Source organism: Thamnophis elegans, chromosome 12 (assembly GCF_009769535.1).
Source record: "Thamnophis elegans isolate rThaEle1 chromosome 12, rThaEle1.pri, whole genome shotgun sequence".
Taxonomy (NCBI): Eukaryota; Metazoa; Chordata; class Lepidosauria; order Squamata; family Colubridae; genus Thamnophis; species Thamnophis elegans.
Window position 1 is genome coordinate 16,695,854 of NC_045552.1, and position 16,574 is coordinate 16,712,427.

Below are 16,574 nucleotides of genomic sequence, written 5' to 3' on the forward strand. Positions count from 1 at the left end.
TCATTCTCACATGGTAGTGACTAGCTAACCCTAGTGCAAGTAGCAGTGTTACAATAATAAAAAAGCAAGAGTGTCACTTACTTCCATTGCCTTTTAATCTTCAGGGTTAAATTTTCAAAATAAGCCTCTGCGTGTCTCATTTCCTCAAACCAGCAGCCTTCAGACTTATTGGGATTAACAAACTGGTTCAGAGATGGGTTGCTAATTTTTTTACTACTGGTTCGGGCGTGCTCCCGCGTGCATGCGCACATGCAACTTCTGTGGGCGGAGCATCCCCCGGTCGCTACTACCAGTTCGCCCGATCTGGGCCGAACCGGCAGCAACCCACCTCTTGAAATGGTTGGGAGTTTTGAAAGCTCCAAAATGCTTCTGGAGGGCACCAGTTTGAGGAAAGCTGAGCTATATTCAGCGAAACCTCATTTCGGGGTTTGGAAAGTGTAATACATGGGTGGTGGTGAAAGCCAGAAAGGGAAAAACACAGAGAGACTTTGGGGGATGCACTTTATATACCCATTTGGGGCTCACACTTACTGTATACCCATCTTTGCAAAAAAAAAAAAAATTCAAATCAGGCGTTGCCAACTTGAAGATGTATGGACTTCAATTCCCAGAATTCCCCAGCCAGCCACGTATAACACATATCCGAATGGAGCCAGACCATTTACCCTGTGATTTTTCCCCCCTATCCTTTTTATCTAGAGTGCAGAATTGGTAATAACCTATTGAACCCACAGAAGCTGCTGGGGGTTCGCAGGGGTTTGGGAAAACCTCTAGCTAAAATTCTGTGCAGTTTGGAGAACCCCCAAATCCCACTCCTGGCTGTCCCTGCCCACCCCTCCACTCCCAGGAGTCCCCAGGTGGCCCGTTCTGGGTGCAGGTAAGTGCAGAGTGTGTGAGGAGGCTCGGGGGAGGGTGAAAAACAGACTTACCGGAGGTTTGGGGTGGCCAGAAATGGGCTCTGGAGTCTGGGGAGGCAGTTTTTGCGGTTCCACCACAAAATCGCGGAGGACAAAATCGCGCTCGACGAAAGCGCGCATTTGATGTCATCACAGCGCGACGAAAACATCGCGCTGTGATCGAAAAATGTAAAAATAAAGCAAAAACCTTACCCTAACCCCCCCAAACCTAACCCTAAACCTAACCCTAAACCTAACCCTTAACCTAACCCTAAATCTAACTCTAAACGTAACCCTTAACCTAACGCTAAACCTAACGCTAACCCTTAACCTAACGCTAAACGTAACCCTAACGCTCTAAACCTAACCCTAACCCTTAACCTAACCCTAACCCTAACCCTAAACCTAACCCTTACCTTTATGTGAATCGGCTTGCTTTAATTTTATTTTTATTTCAATTTTTAATTTTTTTCGTCGCGCTGTGATGACGTCAAATGCGCGCTTTCGTCGAGCGCGATTTTGTCCTCCGCGGTTTTGATGGGTCACGGTTTTTGCCGTCCCGGAGGCTCGAGGAAAGCCTCTGGAGCCCAGGTAGGGCAAAAACGCCCCCTCCCCCCCACCATAGTGCAGGAGGCTAACTAGGCCATGCCCACCATGGCCATACCCACCAGCAACCGGGCAGAGAACCCCTTGCTAAAAATTTTGAAGCCCACCCCTGCACAGGAGGCCAGAGTCTAAAGCGCTTCCCAGTGTATTCTGGACAGAATCTCTAAATGAAAACCTCAGGATCAACACTGAATAAATCTTCTAACACCTATGTAGGAGAGGACCTTTTCTGAAGGGTCCCCCTCCTACAGATTACTGTGCAAAGGGGGAAAACACCTGAAGAATCTCCTACCTTCCGAGTGAGCCTCCTTTTTATTTCCCTCTTCTCAGCCTGCCGGTCAGCCTCATTTTTTTCTGCCAAATAGGAAAGGAAAGGAAAAGATGTTGAAATCTCTTTCCTGGTTAGATTCATGCGAACTATGATTAGATAAGGCCTCAGAAGATTAACCCTGTAGGGGTGCGCATGTTGAGCAAATGGTTTCCATTAGTCTTGTGCACAGGAGATATTAGAAATTGTGTCGGGGAGATATAATACATAAGGCCTCATAATATATAGGCTAAAAGATATGAAGAACGGTACTGGGTATGTCATGTTTGATGAAAAGAAGGACTAGGGGAGACATGATAGCAGTCTTCCAATATCTTAGGGGCTGCCACAAAGAAGAGGGAGTCAAACTATTTTCCAAAGCACCTGAGGGCAGGACAAGAACCAATGGGTTGTTCAAACTAATCAAGGAGAGAAGCAACCAAGAATTAAGGAGAAATTTCCTGACTGTTAGAACAATTAATCAATGGAACAATTTGGCTCCAGAGGATGTCGATGCTCCAACACTGGAAGTTTTTAAGAAGATGTTGGATAGCCATTTGTCTGAAGTGGTGTAGGGTCCCCTGCCTGAGCAGGGGGGTTAGACTAGAGGACCTCTAAAGTCTCTTCCAACTGTTCTGTTCTGTTCTAGTCTAGTCCAGTCCAGTCTATTCTATTCTTCTGGATGTCTTTATCAAAGTGAGACATGCCATCTCGGAGCATCATGCCATAAACTCCCCATCAATTTCTACACTGTCTACAGGGAGCCCTCAACTTACTACCATTCGTTTAGCAATTGTTCAAAAATGACTATGACACTGAAGAAAGTGATTTATAACCAGTTCTCACACTTACGACCGCTGCAGCACATGACCGAAATTCAATTGCTTTGGCAACCAGCATGCCCTTATGAAGGTTGCAGTGTCCCTGGGTTAAGTGATCACCATTTGTAACGCCCCCCCCCCCCAAGCTGGTTTCCAACAAGCACAGTCAAGTGGAGAGGGGGGAGCCACATTTACGTAATGACAATGTGAGTCACTTAACAACTACAGTGCTTTGCTTAACAACCATGGCAAAAAAGGTCGTAAAATCAGGCATGGATCAATGAATTACCACCTTGTGCTTAGCAATGGAAATTCCCATCCCAAACGCGGTCGTAAGAAGAGTATCTGGAGTATCAACTATCTGGTTGTTGTGGCCCACCAGCAGAGCTGGCAGCAGATTTGGACAGAGAGGAGGTTGGGGAGGAACATGGGCCAGTCCTGGAGTCTGGGGAAGGCTCTGATCAGGGCTCTGTGTCGGAGGCAGAGAGGGGGCCAGAGCCGTATACCAGTTTTCAGCTGCCTTCAGAGTCGAACATCAGTAAGCAGACGAACAGCTGGAGCCTGTTCCCAGTGTGCGCATGCGCAGAGTTGCCAGACGAAGGGAACAGCTAAAGAACAGGGGTCGACTTGGGAGGAAGGCCACAGGTGGACGATAAATGGCCCCTCCCAGAGGAAATAAAAGAAGAGCAAAAGGGGAGTGGAGTTTGCAGGAGAAAATTAATTTGCTTAATTGGTTCAAGATTCTCTGAGACCCCTTGCCAAGTTTTGCAGATATTGGCCTGTTAGCTCTCCAAGCCAGATAAGGTCTGTGACTGTTACTCCCCCCTGGAAAGATTTTGTTTGATGTGAATGAGTGTAATTCACAGTAAATTAATAACAAGGGTTTTTTGTCAGGACAAGGAGTTTGCTTCATGCTTTTGGGAAGCCTTGGTCAGAACACTGATAGACAAACGTAAGGGAAATCTTGAGTTGAAGTTACTTACGCTGAAGTATGTTCCTTTGCTCCAATTCTTCTGCCGTTGGCCTCTGGCTCAATCGCCTTTTTGTTTTTTTTAAAAAAGAAAAACATTATTTTAGGCAAAGGCAAGCAGATAAAAGCAAGCTCTCATAATAGCAGTGGTCATAATACAAATCTATCTATCTTTTTAGAAGATGCATTTTGGCTTTGAAGGCAAAAAAAGTGTAAGGGCATGGACCCTGCACTGGTTGGCTATTCTTCCAATTCAGCTGGCTTCCAGCAAGCAAAGTCAATGCGGGGGAAAGCCTTCTCTAGGATTATATGGGGGTTGTGGGGCCCACCTGCAGAATAACTGGGAAAGGGGTGGCTGCCAGAAGAGCTGCTGGACAGGGCCCACCTCCTGTTCCAAAACTGTGTTTTTGCTCTGGAAGCCCAAATGCTGCACAATCCTGAAGGGAAGGGCTAGGAAGACTCCAGTTGTGCAAAGAGCTGTTGGGAGCCAAAACCCTGGAGCTGCATGATCTATCAGCCATAGCTGGTGGAGTACAAACCTTTCAAGTTTAAGGATGAAGAGTCTGATTTGCTTACATCAGCAGAAATGAATTTATGGGCCTTTCCTACAAACATTCGACAGCCTAATTTAGAAAGGAAAGCAAACAGAAAATACTTGATTCTGGTTGCTATGGTTCAGCAACTGGAGGGCAAGAAACACTTGCCGGCTTATAGAAATCCATCAAGTGATCCCAGTCTACTTATTATCTATGTGTGTCTATGTTGTATGTTTTGAGTTGTGAATCTGTGTATGACGCAGATAGATAGATGTGAGAGGGAGGGAGGGAGGGAGGGAGAGACAGAGAGGGAGGGAGGGAGAGGGAGAGAGAGATATCACAACATTAAACAGCATATCAACATTAGGATTTCCCTAAATCTCTTTGTTGCAATCCATGGTCCAGATTAAGACACCATTTTCCACTTCTGATTGCACCTTATTTTTTTAAAAAAATAACCCTTCCCCTAAATACATTTTATGCAGAAATTATGGTGCCCATGAATAATACTCTTTAAAGATAAATGTCCTTATTTACCCACGTAGACCAAACCAATAACAGTAGCACTTACACTTATATACCGCTTCACAGTGCTTTCCAGCCCTCTCTACGCAGTTCAGAGAGTCAACATATTTGCCCCCCAAACAATCTGGGTCCTCAGTTTACTGACCTCGAAGGGATGGAAGGCTGAGTCAAACCTGAGCCGGTGAGATCGAACTGCCGACAGCAGTCAGTCAGCAGAAGTAGCCTGCAGTACTGTATATTCTAACCACTGCACCCCCCACGGCTCAAGCAAAAACAGTTATATGAACCGAAAGCTGTGTCCATAAGACTGCCAGAACCTAAAACAGGTAACAGGACTGCATACCTTTAAAGCTGGGGGATATGGTCTGGATGGCAAACATAGCCATGATAGAACTGGAGACTGTGCAGTTAAATTCTCTGATTTAGGCTCAATTGCCAATCCTAGTGTTATGCCTCCAGCCAAAGCCTTTTTCAAATTCTCTTTCACGTCTGTCAACTCTAGTTCCAGAGACACCCGCTCAGACTCTTTCAACTTACATTCTTCTTCCAACTTCTTTAATTTATCTTCAAGAATTATTAGGGATTTCCTGCCTTGAAAGTGGCACTTTAATGCTAGAACGCCTCCTCTTCTGTAACATCATATACACAACTACAACATAACTGCAGGATTCATTTCAAGAGCTGCCCGGAGGTCTTTCCTTTCCTTTCATAACTGGGCCAAGTGATTCCTCAGGATTTCTTTTTTCTTTAATAGTTCCTCCTCTTTTGTTTGTAATCTCTTTGCAGCTGCTTCAACACGATTCTTTCCATACTTGTATTGATCTGCATTAGAGCTGCTACGTTTCACATTTGAAGGAAATTCTGATTTTTTTGGTGAATTACTTAACGTTCTCCCTTTTCCCGAAATCCCATTTGCAGCTACTGGCATTTGGTGCTCTCTGAGATAGAGGGTTTTCTTGCAAACGTTTCATTGCCATCATACTAGGAAACATCATCATCAGTAGTTGGGTAATGAAATATTTGCAAGCAAATCACCATGTTCATAGAGCATCAAGCACCCCACGGTTCAACCCTGAGTTGTGAATATTCTCTTCTACTGGTACCTGCCATGATCCTTGAGGATAATGCCCAAACTCTTAACAACAGGTTACAAGTAATCCAAAACGCTGGCTTTAACCTGACTTTAATCCATCCTACCTGATTAGCGTTGTCCCAATCTGCTGTCGGATTTCATTCCACTCTTCCTTGCTCTTCCGAGGAAAAGTGCTCTCTCGTGGCAATTCCTGCCGGGGAGCCATGTTCCCCAATTTCATAGCCAAGGTGTCCTTCCTCTTGACTTTATTGGCTAGGGCCGCTAGGGAGAGAACAAGACCACAAATGGTCACAAGACAATCAAAAGCGATCGATCTATTTCTTGATCAAATTCAGAGAACTGACCAATGTCATCAAGTCTTGGGTGTGTACAACCTTTAAAAAGATCAAAAACCAAAATGAAAAGAAAAGAATGATGTACATCTAGAAGAAAACCATGCAGGAAAATGAAAGGAAACTACTGTATTTTTCCGAGGATAAGACGCACCGGAGTATAAGACATACCATGATTTTGAAGAGGTAAATTTAAAAAAAAAAGTTTTTGCACTCGGCAGGCCTCCTAAACTCTCTGCACGCCTTATTTTTTGCCAAAAGGGGGGGGACATGCAGAGCTTTGGGAGGCTCTTAGAGTGCTCCTGGAGGCTGGGGGGGGAAGCAAAAGGAGCAAAAAAAAGGCATGAGAGGCTTTGGGAGGCTTGTAGAGTGCTTCTGGGGGCTGGGGGAGAACGGCCCATTTTTTGCTCTCTTGTTTGCCCTCCCCAGCCCTCAGGAGCACTTTGCAAGCCTCCCAAACCCTCTTCACGTCCATTTTTGCAAAGGGGACTGGGTTTCGGGAGGCACAAAATGCTGTATTCAGTGTATAAGATGCACCCAAATTTTCACCCTCTTTTTTGAAGGAAAAAGGTGCGTCTTATACTCCGAAAAATTCAGTAATATACAGGAAACTCTTGATTTACAACAGTTCATTTAGCAACCATCTGAAGCGACAAGGGCCCTGAAAAAAGGGACTTCTGACCATTTGTCACACAATCATTGCCCAAGAAGTCAGATTCATTTAACAACCGTGCTACTACGTTAACAACTGCAGCGATTCACTTAACAACTGTGGCAAGAAAGGTTGTAAAACAGGCAAAGCTCACTTAATGAAAGTCTCACTCGTCAACAGAAATTTTGGGACTCATTTATGGTCGTCAATCGAGGACTACCTCTGCATCCAACCATAATTAAATTGTTAAGATTCAGTTCCAGTTCTGCATTCATGACATGTGGTGGGAAATTAAGGGTGATGGGTGCATTACTTGGGGAAAGAAATATTCAACTACAATCACACTTTTTGTTGTTGTTCTCAGCCAGTCCGTAATTCTGACATAAGTGGAGCAAATGTGATCCTAAAGGCAAGGAAGAGAGAGAGAGAGAGAGAGAGAGAGAGAGAGGGAGGGAGGGAGGGAGGGGGGAGGGAGAGAGAGAGACAGAGAGACAGAGAGAGAGACTCTTACTGTTGTGGCTTTCGTCTTCATCTTCCTCCTCCTCCTCCTCTTCTTCCTCCCTGTACAAAATGGGTCCCTCTGAATCTGAATCACTTGGTCCCTCGTCTTCATCCTGCACCGTCTGCAGGATCAGCCTGGGAATAACTGCAACCATTGGGTCTTCTCCAATGTACACATGGTGATTGGAAGCGCATGCATCTCCTGAGCCATCTTCCTCCTCCTCCTCTTCTTCATCGTCTGGACTAACAAGGAAAAGACACACAGTTATTCCCATTATTTAATAACAACTGCTATTGTTATGAATATAGGTATTAACAAACTTTGTTTTTATTTTATTCTGGCTCTATTTGCCTAAAATATACAGTTCTCTACCTTATCTGAATACATGATTCTTGAGGGTATGTGTTTGTTGGGGAATTCTCAAATTCCAGTCAAGTCTATTTCATCCATTCCCTTCATTCAATTTGGGCAATAGGACAATTTCAAGGAAGGCAGGTATCTACTCTTCCTTTCCATCCAGTGCATCTACAGTGAAAAGCTTCCTCTCCTCTCCCTCTCCTCCTCTCCTTTCCCCATCCTTTCCTTTCATGAAATGTATTCACCTTTTGCACCCAATCTTGCACAGAACTGCACAAGCATATCAATTGACTATAGACACCGTGCTTGTCTGCCCTCCTAACGAAAATCAAAATGCGAAATGGGTCAATGTGATTATTTCACCATCTTTCACAGCTTAGATTGGTTCTCAATTTGCAAAAGACCGGGATAAAATTAAATTTGCTAGTTTGTGATTTAGCCTACTCAGCCCTGGCCTTAGCACGTGATATGAATTGGTCATCCTGTTTAGCCATCATTTATGGCTTCTTTGTTTAGCTACAGCATGTTATGTGAAGTTAGCAGTTGTGGGGTTTTTTTTTTATTTACCCAAGTTTAGGATTGGGTATATTGCATGACCCTGGCCAACAAATCAATCACTTGTAAATACTTTTAGGCATCCTTCTCTGCACTAGTGCTCTCCTGATATGTTGGATTACACCATTAATCATTTCCAGACAGTATAATTGATTTTAGGGTTAGTCACCTTAATCCCAGATTTTCACAAAGCATACTCAGTATCTCCACAAAGTGTGCTCAGGAGGTATCGAAGAGAAGAAGTACTGGATAGATCTTAACTGAGAACACTTCTATACAGGTAGTCCTTGAGTTACAACAGTCCATTCAGTGACCGTTCGAACTTACAACCACACTGAAAAAAAGTGACTTATGACCATCTTCTTCACACTTATGATGGTTTTGCAACATCCCCACGATCATGTGATTTACCTTCGGATGCTTGACAAATGAGTCACATTTATGACATCCAGGAGTCATGTGGATCCCCTTTTGCCACCTTCTGACAAGCAAAATCTTATCAAATGAAAAACTGCCATGATTCACTTAACAAATATGGCGTAAAATGGGGCAAAACTCACAGAAGCAATTTCTCACTTGGCCATGTAAATGTCCGGCTCAATTGTAAGTTGAGGACTACCTGTATGTGGTTTAAATCTGCACCTTATCACTATTTTAACAAAAAGAAAAGAAAACACCATGTTTTTCCATGTATAAGACACAACAATTTTCCTTAAAATATTTACTTGAAAATGGAGTGGCATCTTATACACAGGAGGCAGAGGAGAAGGCTGCACAGCCTCTATCTTATATGAAGCTCTATCATTCCTCTCTATTATAATTGTTTCCCGTATCACATTGCCACTCTGTCAGGGTTCCAAATAGTATCCAAAATTAAATCAGAGTCCAAGGCAAAGGATTCCTCAAAGTTCCAATTTATTAAGAGAGCCGTGTTGGCACATCTGGGAAAACACTAATCTGAAAGCTTCCTGGTTTTTCCCACCCAGTTGAAAGTTCAAGATCTTGCCCCCACACCCACAAGTCCATCACATGGTCAAATCTCCCACTGCCATGCTGGCAGTTCCACTCATCCAGTTCTGGTGAGGTGCAAAGACAAAGGATGACCTTGGCTTTTTAGAAAGAATTTTGTTATGGCTACATATCATCTAACTCTGTACAATCCCCACTCCCATTTTCCTACAATAGAAAACACATAGTAGAATAATGGAAAGTGTGGCAGGCCAAAGATCCAAAAGAAAAGATGGCTGCAGGCCTGACACACACTAGGTTTCATCTCTATTGTTCCTGTGATGCATTTCCTGCTCTTGTTGTATTACTTACTCTAATAAGATGGCTTTTGCACAGTGAGGCTTATAGTGCGCTTACTACAAGAAACTACATGAAACATGGGGGGTCTTATACATGGGGGTGTCTTATACACAGAAGAATATGGTATCACAAATTCCAAAAATGGGGAGCCACCTGACCACACCCAGCTTCCAACTAGCAAACCAAAGCATGACTCACACTTTCAGCAGCTCGATAGTCACAGGTAGAGACCTTGTCCTGCCTACTATTCCATTATCCTCGCTGGAGCCGTCGTTCTCAAAGAGCAACGAGTGAGCCCTGTGTGAGCCTTCGGCAGGCGGGGTCGCTGGCAAAGGGCTACTCAACGCCTGCTGGATGCGGATGTGCAACGGGACCTGGGACAACCGAGGAAGCCCTTGAGGTTCTCCATATCCCAGCTCGGCCACTCTCTTGGCTGGATCCATCGCAGAGAGACCTTCCTGTTGGCTGTCCATCCGTAGTTCTGTAGAAAAGGGAGCCTCTGCTCCGTAGAGGGAGGTGGGCAGCGGAGCATTGGCGGGTTCTGATGGAATGTGAGAAGGCAAGGAAGATGAAGGGACAGCGGGAGGGAGAGTTGAGATCATGTGTGGAGGTAGCGAGGACGGATAGGATGAGGACATGACCCTCTCGGTTGGGGATTTGGGAGCAACGGCCGATTCTAGCAGGGAAGATACATTCATCGGAAGGCCCCTCTTGGGAGGCAGAGGCGGTGAAGGCTTCAGCAACGAGGTGCCACTGTTAATCACCTGAGATAATTCAGCTGGAAAGAAAGAGAAAGCTGTTACATTGGCTGACCATGAAAATCTTTTCTCACAGGGTGGATCAGCTCTGCAAACACAGAACCTTTCTAAACCTTAGACACGTGTGAGAAGCTAATATGTTAAGTGTCTACAGACCATTCCAGTGGTGCAATTCAGCCGGTTCTATCCAGTTACTGATAGCGGGGATGGCAGGAGGCTCTGCCCACCTGCCCGGATGTCATCACACCCTGTTTTTGACGCTTCTGGGCATGTGCGGAAGTCACATTTGCGAACCAGTAGCGAAGGTAAGTTGATTTCATCCCTGGACCATTTCCAGGGGTGGGGTATAAACATTAGTTGTTCTTAAGTTGTTAAGTCACCAAGATTCTTAATAAAAATCCTTCCTAACAGCTCAGCTGCTAACTAATTGCTCTGTATACCTTCATCATTTAACTCAGGGGGTCTCCAACCTTGGCAACTTTAAGACCTGTGGACTTCAACTCCCAGAATTCCCCCAGCCAGCATAGTATATAGCTGGCTGGGGAATTCTGAGAGTTGATGTCCACAAGTCTTAAAATTGCAAGATGTTGATGTTGATGTTTATTCAATTTGTATGCCGCCCTATTCCCGAGAGACTCAGGGCGGCTAACAACCAAAGGGGAAGGGGGGATACAAACAGGAAAACAAAAGACAGACAAATTAAAACACAGCAACAGTCGCAACAATTCAAGTGGGGCTGGAAATTCATCAGCCCCAGGCCTGCCGGAACAACCAGGTCTTAGTGGCTTTGCAGAAAGCCGGAAGGGTGGTGAGGGTCCGGATCTCAACGGGGAGATCGTTCCAGAGGGCCGGAGCAGCCACAGAGAAGTCCCTCCCCCGGGGAGTTGCCAGTCGACACTGGCTGGCCGATGGAATTTGGAGGAGGCCTAATCTGTGGGATCTGATCGGTCGTAGGGAGGTAATTGGCAGGAGGCGGTCTCTCAAGTACCCAGGTCCAATACCATGCAGGGCTTTAAAAGTAACCACTAGCACCTTGAAGCGTGTCCGGAGCCCAATAGGCAGCCAGTGCAGCTCGCGGAGGATAGGTGTAACGTGGATGTACCGAGGTGCACCCACAATCACTCGCGCGGCTGCATTCTGGACAAGCTGAAGTCTCCAAATACTCTTCAAGAGCAGCCCCATGTAGAGCGTGTTACAGTAGTCCAGTCTTGAGGTCACAAGGGCGTGAGTGACTATTCGAAGGGCCTCCCTGTCCAGGTAAGGTCACAATTGGTGCACCAGGCGAACCTGGGCAAGATTGGACACTCCTGATTTAACTAGAGCTGCATCACCCATACTGGATGTAATGTTTCATTATTTTGCCTTACATGAAGATTTCCAGTTTAGTCTGTTCTATTAACAGCACTGAATCATCTCGTGAGGCTTTTATTCCCCCCACCACACCCAAGACAAGACACAAATATTTGAAATATACCAAGAAAGGTATCATGTTTGAAGCTGGCACAAGCCACAAATGCTGTGGAACAGACTTTGTGATGTTGTTCTTTTTCGGCCCCAATTCCCCCAACCATACATTTAAAGGGTCATTAGGTTTGAAAAGAGAGGGAAAGAACAATTTTAGGTGGTTCTTACACCTACACACTGAACTCTGGATTTCTGCCCAAGATTTCACAGGCCAGGTTTCTGACTTCACACAATGATCATCAACCACAACCTGTCCAAGCATGTTTAGGCGATTGAACCAGCTTCTTTCTTCCTTCGCTTTGTTGTCTTTGTACAAATTGTTACCAACACTTTGAAAGTCTTACAAGTATCAGACAAGAAAGAAATTCTTATAAGTGTAAAAAAAATCACATCAGGCTTTTCTGGGAAAGGAAAATTCACTTTGGAAAATTTGTAAGACACATCTCTTTACCTGTCTTGCAAATCAATCTTGAATGTAACAAGAAAAACCAAAAGTACACATATAGACTGGGTGAAACCAGGCTTAATAGCAGTAACTGTGAGAGGGATCTTGGAGTCTTGGTGAACAACCAATTAAATATGAGCCAACTGTGTGTGACAGCAGCCAAAAAAGCCAATGCAATCCTAAATTGCATTGACAGAGGGATACAATCAAGATCAAGGGAGGTACTAATACCACTCTACAAAGCCTTAGTAAGACCACACCTAGAGTACTGTATTCAGTTTTGGTCGCCACACTATAAAAAAGATGTTGAGACTCTAGAAAAAGTGCAGAGAAGAGCAACCAAGATGATTAGGGGATTGGAGGCTAAAACATACGATGAACAGTTGCAGGAATTGGCGATGGCTAGTCTAGTGAAGAGAAGGACCAGGGGAGACATGATAGCAGTCTTCGAATATTTGAGGGGCTGCCATAGAGAGGAAGGAGTCAAGCTATTTCCCAAAGCCCCCAAAGGCCAGACAGGGCATAATGGATGAAAACTGACCAAGGAGAGATTCAACCTAGAAATAAGGAGAAATTTGCTGACAGTGAGAACAATCATCCCATGGAACAGAAGTTGCCTTCAGAAGTTGTGAAAGCTTCATTACTGGATGCTTTCAAGAAGAGATTGGACTGCCATTTGTCAGAAATGGTGTAGGGTCTTCTGCTTGGGCGGGGAGTTGGACTAGATGACCTACAAGGTCCCTTCCAACTCTGTTAATCTGTTATCTGTAAGAAGCAATTTTGCTAGACAGGACAAGTTGTCTAGCAACAACTTTAAAATGTCAGTTTGGGCAGAGGGCGCTTTCTGAAGATAAAAGCAAAGCTTCTATTTTTACCCTTCCATATAAAAGAGGGCAAAAATAAGGACTTGTCACATATTAGGCAGATGCTGTTCATTCTGAACTTAGCCAGCCAGTCCTAAGCACCTTTAAATGCATTCATACATTCATGTATCTCAGTGAAATTTTCTGAAATGTCTTATCAGGCATACATACAGGTAGTATGTAAGACCACAATTGAGCCCAAAATTTCTGTTGCTAAGAAATGTTTCTGGTCTCTGACAGAAAGCCACTTCGACTAGAAGCATTTGAAATATGGATTTATAGATGGCTGTTACGCATATATTGGGTTGACCAAATCAGAAATGAAGAGGTGATAAGCCTCCTGGGAAAGCCAAGGGAAATCATCAAAACCATAAAAAAGCGAAAGTTAGAATATTTCAGACATGTGATGCGACACACAGGAAAATTCGGCATCCTTCACTTAATCCAGGGGAAGATTGAAGGCAAAGGAGGTCCAGGGGGAAGAGGAACCTAAATGGAGAAGGGGAAGGGGAAGAGGAAGAGGAGGAAAAGGGAGGAGGTGGAGGTGGAGGTGGAGGAGGAAGAGGCGGAGGAGGAGGAGGAGGAGGAGGAGGAGGAGGAGGAGGAAGAGGAGGAGGAGGAGGAGGAGGAAAGTTGTAAAGTTGCCCCATTTTACAATTTTTCTTGCTACAGTTGTTAAGTGAATCACTGCAGTTGCTAAGTTAGGAATGCAGTTGTTAAGTGAATCTGGCTTCCCTGTTGATTTTGCTTGTCAGAAGGTCGCAAAAAGGGACCCCATGACCCCGGGACATTGCAACCCCTCATAAATACAAGACAGTTGCCAAGCATATAAATTTTGATCATGTGACCATGGGGATGCTGCAGGGGTCGTAAGTGTAAAAAATACTACCTTTTTTTTTTTAGTGCCATTGTAACTTCACTAAATGAATGGTTGTAAGTCAAGGACTACCTGCCTGTAACCTCAAACCTTAGGGCTCTCTCCAAGGTTACTCGTGAATTGTGCGGCTAGAATGAAGAAAAGTTTACGTTGATGCTTTGGTGTTTGCATTCAGTTGTGAGCTGTTCCACTCATAGCATTAAACTATGGTTTGTTTTAACTGTGATTTATTAAACAAATTTATATAGCTGCCCAACTCGCACAGTGACTCTGATTTGTTAAATAATCCACATTGTGTCGAACATCAAACCTGGTTTACAACCCACAATGACTTGGTTTGCACCATGTGCTAAGCCAAAGACAAGCAAAGCTGTTTTATGATTTAAGAACTGCAATTTTAAGACTGAACATGGAAGGGATTTCACCTAAAACACTTCCCTACGTACCAATCTCAGCTACTTTCTTCTCAATGAGCTTTTTCTTGTTCCGTATTTGTGTTGTTCCATCCCATGAGTGAGCCAAGGTAGTAAAACTCGGCAAGTTACACAGCTGAACAAGTTTTTGCCATCCTCGCCTTGTGTGTCAGAAACGAAAGTCCCGCGTACATCCGGAGTTGGATTGCACCACCGCCCTCCTCCACCCCCAACTTCCACCGTGAATTCTTAGCAGGTGAGCAGGAACAGGTGTCGATTTGCCAGATCGTCTTACATGTCACTCTTCTTTCTCTCCACACCCTCAAACCACAGGTATTGCCAGGCCCTTCCCTAAACTACGTTAGCTACCTGCGGGTTTCACTCTCGTCCCCTCCCCCACGGGGGTCCTGTTTCCAACCAGCCCAGGTGAACAGGTAGCCTATGAAAGACACCCTCCTTGGTGGCTCTAACCAGGCTTTTCACACGGCAAGCAACGGAAAGCAACAGAGACCATCTGTGTAACTAATACTTTCTTGAACTGGACAGGGTGATTTCTGGGCTTGACGTCAATGCAATGAAATTTACCAGCAATCTGACGATCTGGCATTATATACTGTATATATAGTGAAAATCAGCAGAACAAAATAAACAGACTAGAACTGAACACATCTGTGCTCAGATGCGAGAGATATTTTTCCTCGGATCGCATTTTGTAAGAAGTTTTTTTTTAATTTTTCCTTTCGAATTCATTCTTAGATATAAATTTTTATAATTGTTATTTACCATATGTCAATTCATATCATTTTTCCCCTCCCCCTATTTTAATCATGTGTCATCTGAGATATTTATTTCATGTTTTGTTCCATTTTCTTTCTATTTATATCTTTTTTCAAGCCACTCATAAAATCACTCCCATGTCCTGTTCCTCCTTGACCTTTATTCTCAATGTCAACCTATTCATTTCTGCACAGCCTAATATCTTCTTTATTACCTCCCCTTCCAATGGGGATTTTGATCAGTGCATTAGACCAGGGGTGTCAAACTCAATTTCATTGAGGGCCGCGTCAGGGCTGTGATTGACCTCAGGGGGCCGGGTGGGCCACTCCCCAAAATGCTGGCATGTTTCCTCTTCGCATTGGGTGGACCGGGCTGAAGCCATGCAACGGTCCATTACATTGTCCAGGACGGGCCAGATCTGACCACATCACGGGCCGTGTGTTTGACGCCCCTGTGCTAGACTACTTGATGGACACAGCTGAAAAAACTGTGGTACATTCATATTGCAGGGAAATGTTTCTTACAGGGGTCCATACAGGTAGTCCTCGACTTATGACCACAACCAAACCCAAAATTTCCATTGCTAAGCAAGGCAGATGTTAAGTGAGTTTGGGCTTATTTCGTGATCTCTCTTGCCATCGTTGTTAAATGGATTGTCGGAAGGCGGAAAAACCTCTCTCCACGGAACCGGTCCCTGATGCCCGAAAAGTTAGGAGCCGCTGTTGTAAAACAACAAAAAGAAAAAAGGCCCAAAGATCACACTATCAAAATCCCACCAGATTTCAGCACTGTAATCTCAGAATATTTTAGGGTGGGGTGTCAAACTCAAGGCTGGATCTGGGCCGCGGGACCGCTTGGGAAACAGCAAAAGACTGGACCAATGTACCTCTGCAGCAAAATTGGAGCTCCGTTTCCACTGGCAGAGGGTTGCAGGAGACTATCCCAGCTGGAAACGGAGCTCGTGAGCTCATTTTCACTGGCAGAGCACTCAGCCATCACAGGCGCCCCTGACACGAGTGATGTCAAGCTCGCCACACCTACCTGGCCATGCCTTCCCCACCCCCACCCCCGAGGTCAAACACAACCCTGATGCCGTCGTCAATAAAAACAAGCTTGACACTCTTGTTGTAGGGCCTTCCCCCCTGTTTTTGTGTACAGCCTTCTGCAATCTGGCTCTCCCAATCGGCTCCTCCTAAGGTAGGGAAGGTTCCAAAAACACTTAGCTAACAAATTACTTAGCATAAATGTAATCCCATTTTAATCCCTAGTATATAGCCGGCGCTGAGGAAGTAATCAACATAATGAGGACACGGAATAATTTTAGAATCCGGTTAAATTGTACAACAAGGGACAATGGAGAATTTAGAACTTAGGAACGGAGAGGTGATATCTGGGTGGGTCACTGAGCATGGACCTTTGGCTCTGCTCTGGAAGGTCATCCCCAAGCTCTTAAAGATGTAAGGTAAAGATTAGCACATATGCGCTAATTTTTACCAACTCTAGGGAGCGGTGCTCAT

General features: G+C 44.7%; 1 protein-coding gene across 3 annotated transcripts in view; it reads right to left on the reverse strand.

The window, feature by feature from the left end:
- Positions 1-16,574, reverse strand: part of PHACTR4 (phosphatase and actin regulator 4) — a 92,464-nt gene that overhangs the window by 5,527 nt on the left and 70,363 nt on the right. For all 3 annotated transcript variants that reach the window (XM_032227472.1, XM_032227473.1, XM_032227471.1), the window contains 5 exons: positions 9,659-10,238; positions 7,250-7,482; positions 5,859-6,015; positions 3,614-3,669; positions 1,795-1,856 (listed from right to left, as the gene is read on the reverse strand). In XM_032227472.1, the coding sequence (XP_032083363.1) occupies positions 1,795-1,856; positions 3,614-3,669; positions 5,859-6,015; positions 7,250-7,482; positions 9,659-10,238 (1,088 nt within the window). The remainder of the gene's footprint in view (positions 1-1,794; positions 1,857-3,613; positions 3,670-5,858; positions 6,016-7,249; positions 7,483-9,658; positions 10,239-16,574) is intronic.